The following is a 21511-nucleotide window of genomic DNA, read 5'->3' as shown; positions in this document are numbered from 1 at the left end:
TTTGTTCGTTTTAATAAATTTTCTTGACCTCTATTACTGCATTTTGGTAACGTATGTATGTATTTTATATAATGTACCTTTATTTAAAAAGGTTAACTACTTCAGGATATGGAACCAAGGTTTGCTAAATATTAGTCTATGAAAACTAGTTTACGTTCATAAAAAATTCAAGAACGATAACTGGATAACAAAAATATAAGTTCTCTAATTATATGGTAATGGAAAAGAAAAGTTTTGTTATAATATTCATAAATCTTGGACAAGACAGGAGAGAGCAGATCCGCAGGTTTTTTTAATTCATATATTATGTAATTTGTATTTGCATTTAATAGTTACAAAATTCGTGAAAATCATGAGAATCTGTTTAATGTTATTGACCATTTCTAAACTAATCAAAGGTGTAAATGTTCTTCTAATACTTTTTTCAAATATATTGTGCGGTGCTTACAGAGATAAAAATCAAAGTTGTAGCCAATTTTTGTTATTTGGTAATGTGTATACATCAAATAATAAGTAAATAAAATCATTGATCTGCTCTATGTATCCGATTAGTATTATTTATTTATTTAATATCTATGGTATTTGGCTTGCGCAACGTCAAAACCGGGTTACGGAATTCTAAAAATGATAAAGTATAAATAATACAGAAAAAGTATTTAAGCTTAACATTGAACCTCTTCTATCAATCATGTACAGAACACGCTTATCAAATTGTTTTACAGTAAATCTGTTCTTTTGGAAGATATTAGGAATTTGGCCAGGGCAAACTACGTATAAATGTTATACTTGCTTTTCAATTCTTTATTTGTCTTTTACATTAATATTATACAATTTTATACTTACCGTTAACTTATATTATACTCCTCTAAAAATTGATTTTTTAATAAAAGAAGTTCTGTTTTATTTTAATGAAATCGCTGTTACATCAAAAGTTATAATATTTATATTATTTCGAACAATTATTGTAGACATATTGGATATTCTTGATTGTGAAGAATTTATCGAACACGATGAAACAACTATTAATAGTATAAAAGAAGTTATTAGAAAATATAAGATGGGTTGGAAAATGTACGCTGTGCTTTGCAATCTCTCATATGTTTTTGAAATAATTGTACCATTAATTTCGCATATTGTTTGGGGAACGTCATTAAATTTACCAATATCAAATTATCATTTTTTAAGTGATGAAATTCGTGACCGTTACTTTTATTTCTGGTTCACTTACCAAGCGTTTGGTATGTATGGCCACATGTCTTATAATATAAATATAGATTCTTTCATAGCCGGTCTAATATTATGCATAATATTACGCGTAAACATTCTTAAGAGTAATTTACAAAATCTTGATTCAAAATTCACGTCAGTTCAGAAACAGTTACCATTTAAGAAATTTTCAGAAGACTCAAAACTTAAACAACATTTAAGGAATTACGACATCATACTAAGGTAAGTTTTCATCATAAAAATCCCATATATGTTGTTTGAAAAAAGGGGCGAGAGCTCTAAGGGATGAATGTGTTACTAATTTGTCAGCAAAAAGCTATAGCATAACTTATGCACCTATTTGCAGTAATTTTGTGTAAGTGGCCACTCTGGAACATGTGATATTAATATATATTTTTAAATGTGACAGGCCAATAACTTCTGGCAGTACAGTCTGCAAAGATTTGCAGTAAAAAATAATTAATTACAAAATGTAATAATCCGAATTTTAATAAAGCTTTTTCTTACTATATTATCATTACGTTGTATATTATTTCTGAAACTAGTGATTTTTATATAAGATATACAATACATTATTTGATAGAAAATGAGCGATACGTCATTCCTTTAATGCTACTAACTGTATATTGTGTAATAATATATTTATGTAATAAACCGAGTATTAGTTTCTTGTAAGAATAAGTGTAGTTAAAGCGCTTACAATATACAATACTTAAACTTATTGGCACAAGGATTAAAGTACTTTTACTGTATAATATAAACTAGCCTTAAAAATATTTAAAGCACTGTAATAAATAAAAAACAAGTTATTCTTTATTTTTCAGATTAAGTTCAAAAGTTCAAAAGATAATCAGTGTACCTGCCTTCGTGCAATTTGGAGTGACGACAGCAATTATTTGTGTAGCTCTGTGTGGACTGCTAACAGTAAAACTTTTTTCGTACACTTTTCTTAAAACCTTTATTTTTATTAGTTTTTTTTTTAATAATATGAACATGTAATTTAAATAACAACTATTATTTTTTTAACATTCCAATTTAATTATACACGAGTAATTAAGTAACAAATTTTGTAAGTCGTATCATTCAACGTCAGGAAGAGTCGCAATTGTTGTACTATACTGTGATTTAACGACACACTATAATACAGGGTTATTGGTATTGGATATGTGTGAAATCTATGTATATAAATGGGTGAATTTACAGTTCATTTGTCAGCAAAAAGCTATACAGCGTTTACATCTATTTCCATACACCATGTGTAATCGCATAAACAATTTGATTTATTTTATTATTGGAATACGACAGAACCATAATTGATAGAATAATTTCACAATTTGTTTATCTTTCTCCTAGCCATCTGCAAGTAATTTTCATTTATTTCTCGTAACATATATATTGAGCATGACGTCTAGAATTTTTGTTCCTGCTTGGTTAGGAGCGAAACTAACACAACAGGTAATATCATATTAATTAGCTTATAATACAACAATCCTTTACAAAATATTATTTCTTCCTTTTGTTATCAGAGCCAGGCGTTAGTGTTTGCTGCTTACAGCAGTGAATGGATCGAAAGATCAGAGAATTTCAAACAAAATTTAAGACTGTTTATGACTCGAGCCTGCAATCCTATTATTTTTTATGGTATAAAAATATGTCCAGTGTCTTTAACAACTTTTACTTCTGTGAGTATTTTGTTTTAAATCAACAATTAATATTGCTGTAAGCACTATGGGTGGTTAAAAATGATTGAGATTTAACTGTAAAAAAAAGTTGATATTACAAACGATATCACGAATCTTGTATTTAAATAATGTGTCCCCTGTAATAAATCTATATTTATTCAAGTTAATGTTGTGAATAATCCCAAAGCTTTGTTTTTGGACAGGCGCAAAAAATATGCAGTGCAAAAATGTTACAAAAAGGCCACTGCAACAAAATAATTTGCACCGTAACTGTTAACATTATGGACCTAATGTGGTTTTGTGGAAGTCATGTATTATTTATCCAATTTACGATTTACAAGAAGCAGTGTTTTTTTTAATTTTTTTAGGCCCCCATTAGGTGGAATGACGACATGGTCGAGATTACAGAAGTTGCTGGATGCGGGCATAGGTCGAACATGTGGTGGATGCGACAGGTCGAACTTTAGGGGAGGCCTAAGTCTTGGAGTGGGTGTTTGTCGGCTGACATGAAGATGATGATAATGATTACGAGTGGTCTAAAAGATGTTATAGTAAAATATATATAGGCGAAATGAGAGTATGATTGAAGTAGCATTAGGCAGTCCACATAGCTCGAACAAAAGATGCTTTAAGGTTCTGGAGAGGAAACCACAGCAAGCGCAACAAAGGACGTCCACCCACAAAGTGGACAGATTATCTCGTTAAAGTCGTCGAAAAACGAATGCAGGCCGCATCCATTCGGTATTATTGAATATCCATGAGGCCAATGTGCAACAGTGATTGTCGAAAGTATTATACAAAAGCAAAAACTTGAACTTTAAGTCAATAAATATTTATAATAATTTTCAGATTATGAAAACAGCTTACTCGCTTTTCACGCTCGTTAGGCATATTCAAAATCGTCAAAACGGTGTAATATAACGCCACATGTGAAGTATTATCAAACATCATTTGTTTTACTAATAAATGGAATATACGCTTTTTAATTCTAATTATTTTTAAATTCCTTTATATGAACAGCAAAGGTAACTATAATAAGGAGCATTTTTTTCTCTTCTTCGTAATCAAGGCATACTCAATACAAGGTCTTATTAAATATTAAGGTAATATTATTTTCTGCCATAAACTTATACTGCGTGTTGAATTGTGAAAATCGTTGATTATTATTGACATTTATATCTTTACGTGTTTAGATTTCACCTCTTTACATTGTCTCGGCCGTATTGGAAGGACTTCAAACTCTTAGGATGGATGCTCCACAGAGTGACTGGGAGCCAGGGCCTCCGAAGGACCTTAACCTTGGCCAGTCTCTTAAAAAGAGAATGAAATTATGAAAAATAAGATTATGATTTAGGTGCTAATCACTCAGTCAATCTAATGTACACACCCTACAAGTGTTACCGAACCGAAAAATTAATTTATGTTACATAGAGAGACGTAAGAATTTTAGAAAGACTTAGGTTACTACAAGCCACTTTAAGGAATAGAGAAGTTTGTATCCTAACTACTTTGAGAGAAAGAGATTCCGACAGTCGCATGGCGTATCGAATGTCACGTAGCTTGTAATGGCGACATTTGTTAACGCCCTGCCCTGTTATGACGGCGTTCCTGAAGAGTCTTGAACGAGAGTTTTATTTAAGAAGGTTGTTCTACGTCGTGAACTGTAGCAGCAACAATACGAAAAAATATATTACTGAAAAAACAAGGAACAATTATTATTATTGCCATTATTTGGACCAATTTAATAGTTCTTATGTGATCGCATTTTTAGCGACATCATAGTAAAGTTTGTGAATTAAAGTAGTTTTACTATGTATAGCCAAAATGGCTATCTTTTGGCTTGCTGTCTCTGATGTAAATACTTGAAATTGCGATGAATTTACGAAAAAATTTTAAACTTATTTAGATTGAGTGATTTAGACAGGGGAAAAAATACCATAAAGAATTTTAATTCGTTGAAATAGAGTAATCATTATTTTTTTTCAATTCCTTTCCTTGCCTCTAATCTAGATTTAAATTTATCCATAACACAGATGAATCGTAGAGATCATTGAAGTAATCTTTTTCCATACAGGCTTTTCCAATGTGGAATGCGAAATTAACATCCAATTGTTCCATTTTGTTCATAATTCCAAAGTCATTTATTTATATATTTTTCTTCTTGTCTCCTAGGCCAATAGAAACTTCTTTGTAATTTATAATAACAGCTGATAAACGCAAATAATAGGCCTCCCCTAGAGATCTGTGATCAGATAAGTGTACATAAATAACATTGATTTAAAAGAATTGTATAATAATGTATATTTTCTTTGTGAGTGTACTATATATTTGTCATAATCATATTTTCTCATACAATGTACTTGTTTCCATACTATGATTCCCTGTAAGAAATTACCTTAAGTGTACTTACTTATCTTTTTAATGTTATCATTTTTGTTGCAACATACACAACATAATAATTGAAATGTATTAATAGAGTTTTAAATGAAAGAAACAGCACAGAATAAAAGTTTTATATAGTTAACAAGAAACGAAAATATTTATGCACATCAGTTTGTTGATATCAGACATACATGATTGATGGAATCACTTCGTTTTGCTGTGAATTTATGGCCCATACTCATATTCAATGTCATCATCATGATCTGGTTCAGAATTAGAATCATATTCCATGTTGTATGTAAAATGTCTGTTTGCATAACGAGCATTCCCATTAGGAACAACTAATATCTCATAATAGGTTTTTGGCACTTCTCTGGAGTTATATGAAAAGTAACAAACTTTGTGAGATGGCTGTACTTTGCCAGGTATGACATTCCCTTCGTGACTGGCCCGTCCTATGTAAAGCTTTTCTCTGCCATCATCTTCTGAATAACCCCCTACAACCGCATTAACTGGTATTTTGTCATCATGACATGGAACCCAGGCTAAATTATAACCACACAGCACCTAAAACAGTTTAATGGTAGATATAAATACATATTTTAATTCCATTATAGCAATAAATTATGATACAAAACATAATTTCGTCAGATCAACATAAATATCATATACTATTGGCAGTACCAATTTGTATACAGGTTGATTAGCTAAAGGAGTAAAAGCTTTAAAGGTTCTGAAATCATTGAGTTTTGGATAGTGACTATAGTGATATATATATATATATATATATATATATATATATATATATATATATATTTTGAAACAGCGAAGAATAAAAGTTTCATATACTTAACATGAAACAATACAAAAATATTTAAAGAAGTGATTTCGAAGAACAGTGAAAATAATTTTCGATAGCCTTTGTAAGGAGCTTGACTACTGAAACAAAACTTATAAACGACTTCTAATAGAACTTTAAAAGAACACAAGTTATATTAGATACATTTGGCAAATAAATGGAGACAAAACAGACTGAATAATCTGTCAGACTTGGAATTTTGTTTGTTTTATAGGTATATTATCGTTTCGGAATTTCGATCGGATTTATTTTTAATAATAAAGAACATCATTATTAAAATAAATACAATTAATAAAATCTGTTTATCTTCCCCTAGCTACATTATTTACATGTTAAGATGGCCTCGTTCAGTGCTGTTTTGCATTACTCTACTTTGATGGAACTTATCTTACGTGGGGTCTTAGTGTACATGATGATTGATGTAATCTCTTCATTTTACTGTGAGTGTTACACATCTTTAGATTTCTTTTTTAGATGTTCTGAAAATATATCGCATTTTATTTAGTTTTTAAAGGTAAGTGGCTTTATTTTTACAAAATATGTTAGGGTTTACCTCAAATTCATTTTTTTCATTGGCAATTCCTCCCCATGACACAAAACCAAGACCAAGTGACGGGACAAATTTTCCAGGAGTCATAGAGCCCATATGTAGTGCTCTTATTATATATAATGCTTCATTTTCATGTCCACCAATAATTGCACCATCAGGTAATTGATCACCAGCTCTAACCCAGTGTGGTTCACCACCGTCGATAGGTATTAACATTGGTGGATTTATTGCTGGTGGCACTGAAAATTACAATTACACTTGTCATTACCATATTTAATACTGAATTCACAATATTTAGTATTTGTAATATTTGAACACAATTATTTCTCATTTCTTAAAAAAAAAAACTATCTTTTAACAAAATTATACAGCATTATTATGAAAGTTCTTACAAAATTTAGAAAAGATGTTTTTAGACACCTTTAATTTACATAATTATTTGAATTAAAAGACTGAAATTCATATACTTAATATAAAATTAATTAAAAATTTTAATGTGAAGTATTATTATTATGTCAGGCCCACAAAATATAATTCTAAAGTACCAAGTTGTAGTTTCTTTTGAAGAGTACAGAAATTGTGGCACTGTAATAAACCATGCAATTTAATTTCTTAATTATCACCAAACCTATGTAGTCATAATGTGTATTTAAAATAATGTGTTAACAAAGGTAAGACTAACATTCAAATTTCCAATGAACAGCAGTCCTTTCTCTTCTTGTTGGGATATCAAAAGTAACAAATCGTAAACCAGGTATTTTATTAGGGCATGTAAGTATTGGATTACTGTCATCACCATGACCAAGTCTTATGACGTTTCCATTCCATGCAATCCAAAACTTGTTGTATACTTGAGAACTAAGAATATCGGGTGTGCGAACTTTTATCCGTGGCCCAACACCTTTCTTGATGTAAGTGAATGGATGGTTGCTAATAACAATCTATAAAGTGAAAATTATTTTGCTGAGAATGAAGTTACATGTTGTAGTAACTAAGTTCCTAATACATAAAAAAGAAAGACAAGAAAAAAGTGTTGTAGTACATTGCAACATGAACCATAACAAAGTACTGGTTTTAGTTGGTTGGTTTGTTGGTTACAGTATCAAATAATATTCAATATTGACTGAAGTATGTACAACAAACGGCAATTGGAAAAATTAATCAAAATGTTATAAATATGGTGAACAATTCATGTTTTCTAATATTTCTGCCATATCCATAAATTAATATGTTCTACATTGTACTCCACTCTTAAATGAACAATATAATTTCGCTGACAACATGCTTCTACCTATTCTGATCATATAAACTTGTACCTACAAAAACAATAGATACCATGAAGTTTGTAATATGTAAGGATAGTAATGACAATAGAAAAAGGATATGATTAAAACTTAATGTAAGCAAGAGTACAGTCTGAATTAAGGTACTGTTAACTTATACAAATCACAAAATAATTTAGACATTTTGCACCCCACTGCTACGAAATCTAAGGACTGCTGTCCTTATCATTCTCAAAATCTTACTCAAATGTTATTCATAGTCAATATTACATCTAGCAAGTTTCACTTACACTTACACTTTACAGAATCACCGATTGGTTTTTATGACTCTGCATTGATAATTTGTATACTAGATGGCGAAAGATTGTTGACAACAAAAATGAATATATTGTTGATTAAAAATAAAAACTTGTTAAAAATGTAGCTGTGTGAATTTAACTTCAGAAAGTGACATTACTTTTCAATCCCCCTAATAACAACAGATATCATCTATGTTACGTTTCAAGTATAAACACAAAAAATTATACCTTTTACACCAATGAATGTAATTACTTAGACTTATTAAGATTTTTCTACCTAGCTTCATAAAATAAAAGAATTTATCAAATAATTTACATTATAAAGTGTTGATTCTGATTTAATTATAGTGTTTCTGCGCTTGTCTTAAACCAATTTTACTGTTATTTTTCTTACATAAATATATTTCTTTATACATGACCTGAATTACCCAATTTGAAAATAAATTAAACAAAAACAAACTTAACTATTTATAAAGTACCATAGAATAAAAACTACAGGTTTAACATTCAGTATGAGTAAATAAGTATTATCAGCTAAAACATTTAAAAAATATAAATCACGGGAATAAGAAGAAAGAAAGAACAATAGAAAAATTTGATACTTGTTACATTAGGATATAACTATATTTATTCTAACTAGGAGTTATTTTCAGGAGTCCTAAAGATTTTAAATGGTCTTTGCAAGTGTCTTTTTATCAATAATAATGGTGCATATAAATTTTCTTCAATTTTTAAATATTTTTACTGACAAAAGTTATAAAAGTGAAAAAATCAAAAATATTTATTTTACATTAGGTGCTTACCCAATAGTCACAGGAGTACTTAGCTTGTCTCGATAAACCTATGATAGCATTTCGGGTACATTTAACATGGAATACCAAAGCAGAACTTGATACTTCATAATATATATTTTCATGATTTGGCCAGGTGGTCAGCTCTGTAACAATTTGATTTTTGATTTTGGAGAGGAAAAAAGATGCAGGAATTACAGCGAATAAAATTGGCAACCACTTGAGCTTATTCAGAAAAATGGTCACCTAAAACAATAATTCTGGAGGATTAATTATTAAATTGTTTTTCAGTAATATTGCTAAACATGCCATCAGTGTGATTGAAGATGGAAAGGAGAAATTGTACTAGTCAAATCTTGGTAGCCAGGGTAGGAAGTTGCATAATCTTTGCAAGGATGCTGCAGACTTATGACTATTATCCTTGATTAAGACCTTATGACTATTTTGTTGAAGCAGAGTTCCCCAGTAACAGCTCTGTCCAGGTATACCCTGAGATCGTAATAATTAGTATGTATCCTAAATCTAAAATCAAATAGTAAATTTTAGTGATAGAGCAGCTAGTCGCTAATCCCCAAATTTAATAAAAAAATCTTCAATACATATTTTTAAAGTATATGCAAATCATACAGGTAAACAAAAAAAGCATGAGTGTGGTGGAAGGAGCTCACTTTCACACCCGTATTTGTTGCTGGATTCAAATATACTTTTTTTTTAAATTTTATACTCAATTTTAACTTGTGGCAATGGAAAGAATCTATATCTCAATAATATGGAATTTAAAGGAAAATACTTATGTCCAGAAAAAAATAATTTTCTCAATAAATCTGTAACAAATATAATCTTCTGTAAAACGATTTTTTTCCAAAACTATATCAATATTATCCAATAGAACAAACGAATAATCTTTGATATTCTTTAATTCGTAAATACTTAAAATATTTCTATATTCTCCCTGTATTTTACTTCATCACTATTTAGTGCATCGGAAAAATGATCAAATTTAAAACTTATGATCATTCTTGCTAATAGTTAAAACATAACATATCATACCATAACAGTTTTGATATATAATTAATAATATATTTACCGATAAGATCTCCCATTTTATTAGTTTTGGCTGTGTCGCTAAGAGGCAATAACTTATTTTTTTTTAAATAAGTTAGAAAAATATCACATCTGTTTGTCACTTGACAATGACAAATTAATGACTAACCCACTAAAGTTAATTTATAGACTAAAAAATGATAGACTGTCTTTTTGCTACTTGCAAATTCTATTCATCTTCATAAAAATTTCCTAAAGTGTGCCATATTGGAACGGATAAAATAAATGTTATTGTGTTAATATTCCTATAAGTAAAATAAATATATGTTGAGGAATATTTATACAAATAAAATATTTACACAAATGAACTTACTTCATCACAATATCTCTGGAATCATAAAGCTAAGAGCCTTCATGTTTAGTGTGAAAATTACTTATTCTAATTAGAGGTCAATTAACAACAAATTTTACGAAAATCTACTTAGATAGGGTTTTAGGGGGTATTACTCAAAAAAGGCACAATATACAACGTATGACCATACACTCTCATTCAATCTTAGTTTCCTTCTTTATATCGCTCCACAACCTCTCCTCAATTATTATAGTACAGGGCTATTCATGATTTAATTATTTACTTGTATTGCAATTGTTAAATTTATCCCAGTTTATCCTTTTCCTTTATCTCATCATTTTATTAACATTTTTATTTTAAGTGCTCTGTTTTTTAACTCTAAACAAATTCTCTCTATAGAATTTATTTTTATATAAAACTATTTACTCGACCCCATTCTAACTTTGAGTTTTATTGCTCAAGAATACGTTCCTAATTACCGTTCTGCAGTAATTGAGGAATGTTGCTCTGCCCTCTTGGTCTTTTATTATGGAGGTGACGCTTTAAGCTAAGGAATAGAGAGTGTAAGATTTTGCAACAGTTTCGCGAGCTAACCGCAAGTAGTTTAATGTGCGCGTACCCTGTCGCTTTTGCTAAAGCCAGCAGTTCTGCCTAGTATACAGTGCAGAAGTTAACCAATTTAAGGTTCCTATGGTAGCTCAGCGGCACCCTGCATGAAGCAGAACGCAGTTGCCGTCGGAGAAAATCGCTGTATTGGCAACCGCTGTGGCAAGTCGTATCTCTTCTGCACCTTCCCTCATGCAAGAAAATTCCACACCAAACTGACCAGACGGGTGTGAGTCATGAGTATCTGACCGGTGTCTAAAGATCCTGGCCCACTACCACCTGCCAAGAAAAGCTACGTTTTATTTCAAATTAGAAGGTAGCTTGACTCGTAGGTTAACAATTGTGCCATTCTATATAGCTTCTAGCGTGACAGGTAGTAGACTTTTTTATATTATATTTATACCCTTGCTTCTTAGGGATTTTAAATTATATGCAAATAGTCGAATGGGATGAGCATAAATATAGTTTTGAGACAATAATGCGAACACTAATAGGTTGATGAGTATGTGACAAATTTGGCAGTTGCTAAATAACCTCGAACAACACTGTTGATGGCAATATGGTAAATTAAAACCAAGTAGTTTTTTTTTAAATAATTTATTAAATACATGTTCCCTCTAGGGGAAGTCACAATATTATGCAGTGCATTAAAATAAAAACGTAAAAACAGGCACAGCGTGAATATTTATATTCTACATTCAAACAGCCAGCTTCTAGATTAAAAAGCTTTCATCTCAAGTACGTGCATTACAATTCCCCATTTTTTTGTTTTTATTGTAGTGATGTTGTATTTTAAGCCATAAGGACCTCGTAGTCTGGGAAGCCTAGCTCTTGTCCTGCGAACGGTATGTAACAAACTCCATGAGACGGTTGAACTTTGCCAGTAGTTACGCTGCCCTCGTGACGAACGCGACCAATGAATAATGGTTCTCCATCTTCTGACTCGCCACCAGGAAGAGCTCCAGGAGGCACATTTGAACCGTTAACTGGCACCCAATTGTTAGAGCCGCCCACAAGAACCTAAAAATAATAGTGTTATTAAATTTTGATGTCATCAAATGGATTAATAAATATTAATATTTTGTACTTTAACATTCAGATATTAATATTTAAATTTCTGAGTATTAAATATACTTTAACGTGTTTTACCTGGTATTGCTGCTTGCCATGTTCTTGTCCTCCCCAAGCAACATAAGCACATCCATGTGATGCGACAAGTTTTCCAGGCAACAAGGCTCCTTCATGCTGTGCCCTCACTACATATAGAGGTTCTCCGGAACAATCTTGACCGCCAACTACAGCTCCTGGGATGACCTGACCACTGACCGCATCCATCCAAACAGCTGCGGCACCTCCCACTGCCGACACTGCTGGTGCAGCGCCGGGGTAACCAGGTGGGGGACTGTAGAGAGCGGCTGCCGTCGGTGCTGATGGAGCTACTGTTCAATAAGAGCTACATTTAACGATCTCTTTTGTTTGAAAAGATTGTTTAGTGTCGGTGTTGATAAGCAACGAATAATTTTTAAATAAGTAAATTTGCAACATTCATATTTTTTTGCTTAAGCAAACTTTCTTTTTTCAGAGATTATTTATTATCATGGTAACTACGTTGATTTTTGTAAAGAGAAGATTCGCTATGAACATATTCATGCACTAATAACGTGATTACTGTAAAAAGCATGCAAAATAATAAATTAAAATAATATTTCCAATGTTACAGAAGTAATTATTACTAATACAACTAAACCAGTTCTTTATCTCAACAGGTACAGCTACTGGTACTTATTTGTGCGTATATACATGCAAATTTATGGAAAATAGGGAACAAAGGTTGTAGTAAACAGGCAAAATGTACCCAACGTACCACGAATATCATTCAACATCCAGATGCAATTTTGCACTCGCCGAGGAATTTTTTGTTAAACACAAACATAATGACATTTCCCACTCAAGGTTAGTTTTACTTTCTAAAATTGTAGTAGATTAACAGCAATTAACATTTAAAGCAAAAATCACTAGATATTGTCGACACTCAACGTGGCTGCGCTCCGTCTTTATAGAAGTGCCTGATACGCCAACTGCCTCTGGCTCCATATCCAGTTCGTATTCCGAAGTGTGTAACTGGGAACGGTGTAGGGTCCACCCACTCCATCATAACCGCTCCATTAGAACCATCACGAACTATCAATCTTCCACATCTCCATTCGATAATAAACTTCTTATACTCGTTGGGGTTCATAAGTCCAGGCGTCCGAACAGTTACCTAAGGACCGTTATATTTATTTACATTCATGGCCAAAAAGTTACAGAAAATTTTTGTTGGTAAGACACTTAATTCTCTTACGCTACCTTATCAGGCTTCTGTCTGCAGTGTCTTATCACGGATTGAGTATTCTCCCAACCTCCCAGGATGAATTCATACATTGGATCTATCTCACCCGGCCCGGGGGTAAGACAGACGTGACAGTTATGTGGACCGCAGTATTCAAATTCCAGAGAACCAGATGCCACGGGCCCGAATTTATATTCTAATTTGTCCGGAGTGTTGAATTCCGCGGCCTCTGCATCGATTATTTAATATTTAGTTATCGACGTTGGGTACATTTTGAGTTTAACTTATTATCACATAACCTACCTTCGATTTTCCAAGTACCGGTCGCACCCCAGCCAGTGCATACACCTACGAAACCAATAGGGAAGGGTTCCGGATCAGCCCAGGAGATAAACGGAATGCTTTCTCCTTCGCGACCGGCAGATACGACACCGCCGTCCCATCGCACCCAGAAACCACGGAATTCTCCCCCATTTACAATATTAGGTGTTTCCACTTCTACTTTGTCAGGTTTTGTCTTATTTTTCCTGATTACACTTTTGGTGTTACCCCAGCCTCCAATCATAATCTGAAAATTAAGACAAAGTAAATAATTAAAATGTTTGTACCATCGTAAATTTTGAAAAGATATTGTAAAGATAAACCAAAGAGATTAATGGTTTTCTTAGATAGTGAACCGACAGGGCTAGAGCATGTTAATATTACATATAATTAGGACTTTTTCTGTTCAGTTTATATACGACGGTAAGCTTTTATTACTGACAAAGTTTCATACAAGAACATACAATTGATATGAGCATAAAATATTTTAAATTGAAAAACATAAAAAGAATTTCATAGTATTAATGAGCATATTTTACGTTCTTTTACGTACGAAAAAATATTTTGTACAATTTAATATATGATTTAATATGACAAACGTAGTTAATAATTATTTGTTTACCTCATAAATGGGCTCCGAGTCTTGAGGGCCCATGGTAAGTGCGACGTGGGCATCATTTGCTGTTCGTACTTTAAATTGAACAGAACCACTAGACACGGGGAAGAATTGATACTGCAGGTTGTCTGGGGTAGACACATCTAAAAGAACAAAAATAATAATAATATTTTTTTTCTTCTAATTACAAGATAATTGGGAATAATTGGGTAGATAGCTTAAAAAGGGTGAATGTATCATTTGTTGTTAATTAATAAATGGTAAAGGCTATCCAAAAATAAATAGTTCTAGAAATAATAAGTAACGTAATGATAATTTGAGAAAAAATTGGAATTGTACAAATTAAAATTAGTTATTGTGTACTATTTCGATTTTTTTTATTAAATGTAACGTATTTCAGAATCATCGCTTAATACGGAACCCTTTGAAGTCCTGACTACTTATTTCTGATCACCCTGTATATGAAATAAAAGCTAAGATTTATTGTATGTGATGCAGATTTCGTTAAATCAATGTGACTCCCATAAACATATTTTCCTTGTTTGGAAATAGCATAAATGTATTTAAAAAAACTTTCAACCATGATAAGAGAAAAAAAAAGTTATATCAAATCTTTTTTAAAGAAAAAATACATAACGACAAAGTTTAACTGGATTTCGTAATATTGTTTGTGTATTTAAATTAAGCTCGATTGAAATGGTTTGCATTTCAAATACAAAACCAAATTCCTGACTATCGTCATGTTCTTAGCGAGTGTTTCTAAATATAGGCTTGGTGTTTTCACGCACATGCGTAAGATTGTAATGTGCTCTTTCTGTTAGAATTTACTTTAGTATTCCATAGTCATTACGAAGTTCAACGGTCTTAACATTGATGCCGTATATGTTGTGAATGACGAAATGCAACGCTGTTTAAATAAAACAGTTATATTGAACGGAACAGAAGTAGAAATATAAGGCGCAGTATCCGTCGTCTCATTCGAACGAGCAGCCTGGGATGATGTCATTCAATCGATGCTACATGGCCTTCGAGCGTCCGTCTACTTTAGGGCGAGGGTCTGAAACTTGCGCAATAACAAATCAATATATCTAAAATAACAAGTTCTCTTAATTTGTCCTTTGTTTTTCCGTTATAAAATAATTTAACTGAATGATCTTATTTTCATTGACATGTTAGTCACTTCTTAACTTGACTTTACATATGAATCATGTCATTCATGAGTAAATAACGAGTAATTATGAGTTGGTAGTAGCAATTTAGAAACATTGAAAGGCTTTTACTATGAAATTTTTGTAAAACGTGTTATATAATTATATAAATTAGATTGTTTGCAAAAAATACAATTAAATACTGGATTAAAGTTGTTGCGAAAAATGTTAATCTTTTTGAGTTAACTTTATTTCGTAATGATGAAAACTTGGTTAATAAAAAAAACTTAAAAGTAAATTGATTAGTGTGTTTTAAAATTATAAAATGTTTACAAGTACGTGATAAAATAATTAGTTTGAAATTATCACAAAGCACGTAATCGAATAGTTGTGTATTGTATGCAAAATCATGAATCATCGCTCTCACGCATTGCATCTTCTGTTATTAAAAAATATACATAAACTAGATTTTCTGTATTCTATATTCGAGGTGAAATAAGTCCTCTGCGAAAATTCGCTGTAATCAACGATTTCGTTGCATTTTTTACTAAAAAAAATCTACGAATAGCCACTTACGACACGCCAAGGTTATTCGCCAAAAATAAAAAGACTAATGTTTATCTTATGGGAAGCGCTGGTTATAAACAATTTTTACATTATAATTCTCCCAAAGTGTATTCTAAGTAACATTTAACTCTTATTTGAATTACTGTAAAAAGCACTATTTTAACATTTTTTTGGTATTTCTACAATTAGTGTTCAATAAATGATTTGTGACCGAAAAAACAGACGTACAAAAGTTTAAGGTTTTTTTTTTTCAACTGATTAAAAGTCAAATGACAAAGCATTTAAGTTTTTTTATGTATTAATTAATGTCAAACTATAAATGTAAAGGCGAAATTAATATTCTGAGGAGTTCCTGGATGCGCCAAAGTCGATCGATTTACATTCCTATCAGCTTACATAGTACCGTACAGTATGGGTCGTTAACTGTAAGGTGAAACTAAGGACACGGTGTCTCAATAATAAAGGATTTCTTGGTCGTTAATAATCATTTGATATAGAAGACCTTGCATTTGCTTATTGTCACACAATCGGGACACTCAATACAAATCAGTCGGATGAAATCATTTCTAAGAATACATCTAGGTTGTATTTTAAATTGGTTGCAATAAACTTATTTTAAATTGTGAGATCAACATAAACTTATTAATAATGATCACATAACGATTCAGATAAATTATGATCCTTTATAATAAATTCCTTTTATGACATTCTCTACGTAAATGTTAGTATCGATCAAAAAGTTTTCTTCATTACTACCACACCCAAATTGGGCTCCCATCCAAGAAACGCCGGCTTATTTATTTACCGAAATTCCACTAAAAACATGTACCCGGCGTAAATTACAAACCTTGAAAATTGTTAATATTAATTAACATTTTTAAAGTCTCATAACAAAGTTTTAGAGGTACAATAAGTATTTTTTATTTATATTTAATTATTATGGTCATTATGGTTAAAAGAATATTACTTACCCATGACGTTAGCCATGATTGAAATAATCAAATAATTTCTGCACTATAATAGACGTGAGCAAACCCGTCTGACTGCGCTGTGTGTTATTTGAAAACTGAGCTTGGGGCCGCATTCCGCGACCTCGAAACGTGCGACGCAACGCGGAGAGATTATGTCATACGTTTACAAGCACGTCCTACCAAAACTAAATTTTCAGTTGTTTTTGAATAAATAGCTAAACTATTAAAAAAATTACGTATATGATAAAACTAGAATACCATAAAGATATGAAAAAGCGTTGCTAATTATTTTCTACGGTCTATATTGAAGTAAATGGTCTTGAAGCGTAACGATGCAAAACATCAATGTTTAACATACCCATAATGGCCTTCACATGTAACAAGCGTCTCCGTACCGGCCAAGCAAACAAAATAATGTTGTTTATACCTAAGATAACTTATAAGTAAATCATTCATTTCATGTAAATAAAAGAAACATCTAGAAATAGTCCCAATTTCTTTACCATAGGGCTAGAGAACGGAAGAACGGTGGAGCAGGTAAAAAGTATGACTGGATTATATTGATCGTTTAAACACAGTATCAAAAATTACGAATGTTTAATGTAAGGAATTACATATTAAAGATATGATATTCCATTTTTCCTGACTTGATTCAAGAAGTATTAATGCAAAGGCATACAGTATCTGTTAGTTCTAATTGCCTTGATAGTTCTTATACAGACTACACTACACTTGTTTTACATCTTATGCATTAGCGTTAAGAAACTAGTGTCTTTTAACCATTAGAAAAGAGATTAGGTCATAGTAAAATAAGAAAGCCGAGTTCAAATTAAATAATGAGCCCTTCAAAAAGTGGCGACGCATTTGTTGTCAATTTGAAAAGACTACCTCACTTATTTTTGATGAGGTGTGGGTTAGTTGTCTGACAACTAACCAAGCATGAATCACTATTTGCAAGTTCTGCATCTCTTTAGTTATATACTCTAAAGTTGTACAACTCGTGAAGGATTGTTTAAAATAAGTTTTTTTTAGATAATGACTTAGATAAAGATGCCCTAGGCTATTTGACTTAAGCAGCTTTTTCACTTCTAATTTTTAACTCTGTTAATTATATGAGATAGTAAAATACATTATATATTAATATATTAAATGAAACCTGTTATTATCATTAGTTTTAATCCAAATTATTCATTACATGAAAGACAATCAAATTCTATTCAGATAAAATTATCTCAAAACAATTGGCATTTAAGTATAAATTGTTATGAAATGAAAATAAACCTTCTTCACATGCGTAAGATTTTTTAAACGAAATGCAATATTAATTTTGTCTAGATAACCTAGAGGAAAATTCGGTCTTGCCATTAAGTTGACGTTTGTTCATTTGTATCAGAAAATTATGACGCTCATCAAAGCCACGGCTATGTTAGCGTATTTTAACTTGACGACAGTAATAAGTTTTGCGGTTGTACCCATTTGTGGATCGCTAGTGGGATCTGAAAACTCTCTATCAGATGCCTGCATTTTAAAACTGATTACCCTGTAACTATTACGTCTATTGCCGTAGATTAGCCTGGTGTCAACAGCCAGCACACTGTAAACTGAAGTAGAAGTTCCAACATTACAACAGATTGATGTACTTACTTGACAAAACAACAAGTTTAAGCGAATAAAGTATACTGCCCCTATTAATATCCTTTACTTTTGCGATAAAATACAAAAAACCGAAACGGCATGTTATAATAAACGATTACAGAGAAAATACATGAAGTTTATAATAGAGGTAAAACAATGTCTCAATAATCAGAGCTCTCGTGTTTCAAGTTATTGAAAATGCAGCACATCGCAAATACATTTAATAAGATAGTATTGCATAATAAGATATCTTTTTAGTGTACACGCATTAAAGAGATTAAAAAAAATTATTATTTTCATTTTACATTTATTATATTGTGTCCTCTGTGCAAGCACTACATTTTGTAGAGTCATATTTAGTAGACAAAATTGAAAAATATATTTATTATGTGAAATAAATACTGTAGCAAATATACATAGGATTTTTTAACAAAAACTATGTTCATATGATTTCAAAAAGTGCATTGCCAAAAATTACATTACTCCAGAAAAAATGATTTTATTACAAACTAAAATTCGCATTGCGTGACGATCATTTTATTTAGTATCTCTAGAATATTTTTGGAGGCAAAATTGTTGGTATTCTATAAAGAGCTACTTACCATAGCTACAACTAAGTTATATTATACTCTATAGAACGTTCATAAAAAAACAAAATTACAATATCCAGTACGGGTTACTTTTTGGACCGGACTATCGCAGCTTCCCAATTGGCACATATTTCGTCGGTTTGATTTGACAGGGCGCCGAGTATGTCTAGCCTAAGACGAACACTAGTACCGATGTGGTTTAAGCAACGAGCCTTCGAGCCTTGGCTCGGGTAGCTACATATTACTTTTTTATCGCGGCTTGCTGTGTGCGTATTTTTCACATGGCTAAGTGTAAATTGCTTGTTTCTGTATTGGAAAAGCATCAAGATTTTTTTGAAGGTTTTCTAATTCGCGTTTTACCACCGACTAGTCTGATGAAAAGTTACGACGTGTTCGAAGATGAAGCTAGCAGACTCAGTATGTAGGTAGGACCCTGATGAGACCTGGGTCATGTTTATCGGGAAATAAAGAATAATACAATATTTACGCACCAGAAAATATAACTTACAATGTTATGTAATTAAAAGTATTATAATAAATATTTTGTCGTTATTTATTAAGGATCGAATTAATTTTTCATAGCAAAGGCAGGACGTTTGTAGCTTTTAGCTAATATTATATAATTATTAGTTTTATTCCTCATAAAATGAAAATAATTTTTGTTGTAAAACTCTTTACGTATACTAATAACTGTCGCACAACAATCTGTCATAAGCGTCTGTAAAATCCGTTGTCGTCTTACCCCATAGACGCCCACTACAAGGCATAGGCTTCCCCCAAAGATATCTATTGGAGGATATAGTATAAGCGTCACGCTTGGCAGGCGGGTTGGAGATCTCAGTGTGGTGTTATGTTTCGCTGAGAACGATGTTGGCCATCCTCTGGGAGCAGCCTTTGTGAGCAGTAGCAATCTTACGTAATTAATGCTATAAGTGTAAATCTTTTAAGATTGTCTCGCTGGAATCGAACTCGCGGCATGCGATAGCAAGTCTCAGTCCTGTACCGCAAGGCTACAACTGGTCATAAAACAAATATTATGCATATAATTTATTTACAGTCGTCGTTTTCACAGTGTGTTCAAGTCTATTATAATAACGCATATGTCCGTGTTTTATTTAAACAATTGACAACATCCAGCAAATTGTAAACTAACTAACATTGTTAATATTATGCTATGTACTAAACATACTAATGAAATGGTAATGTATTTAATTTATATGTGTATGATAAGAATTTACAATTTAACAAATAAGCTGATATAGAGGTCATAGATTAAGGTAACTTCTACCTATTTAAAAGGTGACGTGGGTCGTAGAGACCAAATGAATAACACAGGACTGACCTTTATTATAGATGAATCATAAGAGCGAGGCAGTCATTACATTTTTAAACAACTTAAGCGTAAGTAATACTTGTTAATTGTTACATTATCAGACTTATTTATCTCAGTATACAAATCATAAAATTCACAAAAGACTATTTACATGTTATAAAAAGTATTAATAAAATTAAAGGGAAATTTGAAATATTTGGCATTTGTAACACAACCGGTGAGGACATTTTTATCACGCTAATATTTACTTATTGGATAGAATAATATTTTTTTTCGGTAGTTATTAGTTATTCTATTCGGTTAAATCTTTTTCAAACGTCATTTCCATATTAAGCGCCGATGACGGCAAAACATTTACAGCATAAGTCCGCTGTCATAATTTTACTCACTAGTTATTTTAAGATATGACTTATTGTTAATTGCTTAATGTTTTAGATCCACGTCATGGGACAATGTTTTTAATCTATAGCTACAATAAAGTGTTACCATATAGAGACGAAATATGAAAATTCATATTTAAATAAAACTGTTTATTTAAAAAAAATACTTACATTATTAAAATATGATATAAGGAGACATCAATAAACACTGGTAATATAATTTTAAAATACAAAGTAAACATAAAAAATCTAGCTTATAGAAAAAATATACAAATATATTGATAAAAACGCCATCTAACGTATCTTATAAATGTTTACTACACAATATGCTACGTATTTTTAGTAAATGAAATGTGTAAATTTAAACCTAAGGTTTGACAAATTAGTATTGCGATTTTCCGATAGATGTCGTTGCACATGAAATTGAAAGTAACGTTTCATGAATAACATTTTTTATATAATAATAATTAATGAATGGAATGAAAAAAAATTAATGTTAAAACGCAGGTAGTATATTAAAAACTTTATATATATAATTTTAAC

General features: G+C 31.3%; 2 protein-coding genes across 2 annotated transcripts; one reads left to right on the top strand and one right to left on the bottom strand.

The window, feature by feature from the left end:
- The first annotated feature begins 1057 nt into the window (after positions 1-1057).
- On the top strand, positions 1058-3830 carry LOC137926659 (odorant receptor 2a-like). The gene is made up of 5 exons (XM_068770329.1): positions 1058-1449; positions 2052-2151; positions 2581-2682; positions 2754-2909; positions 3759-3830. Exons 1-5 carry the CDS (start codon positions 1058-1060, stop codon positions 3828-3830), a joined length of 822 nt encoding a protein of 273 aa, XP_068626430.1.
- A 1613-nt stretch (positions 3831-5443) lies between these two features.
- Positions 5444-17139, bottom strand: LOC137926658 (uncharacterized). The gene is made up of 13 exons (XM_068770328.1): positions 17031-17139; positions 14351-14487; positions 13711-13975; positions 13425-13636; positions 13113-13338; positions 12225-12514; positions 11870-12095; positions 11296-11354; positions 10161-10281; positions 9086-9219; positions 7383-7641; positions 6704-6939; positions 5444-5858 (listed from the first exon to the last, which is right to left on the bottom strand). Exons 1-13 carry the CDS (start codon positions 17044-17046, stop codon positions 5517-5519), a joined length of 2523 nt encoding a protein of 840 aa, XP_068626429.1. The 5' UTR covers positions 17047-17139; the 3' UTR covers positions 5444-5516.
- Positions 17140-21511: the final 4372 nt, after the last annotated feature.

The sequence above is a fragment of the Battus philenor genome, unplaced genomic scaffold (assembly GCF_028537555.1).
Source record: "Battus philenor isolate CCGP_79_NKW_IND1 unplaced genomic scaffold, ilBatPhil1.0.hap1 SCAF_3, whole genome shotgun sequence".
NCBI classification, from domain to species: Eukaryota; Metazoa; Arthropoda; class Insecta; order Lepidoptera; family Papilionidae; genus Battus; species Battus philenor.
This window is presented reverse-complemented; position numbering and strand designations above follow the sequence as displayed.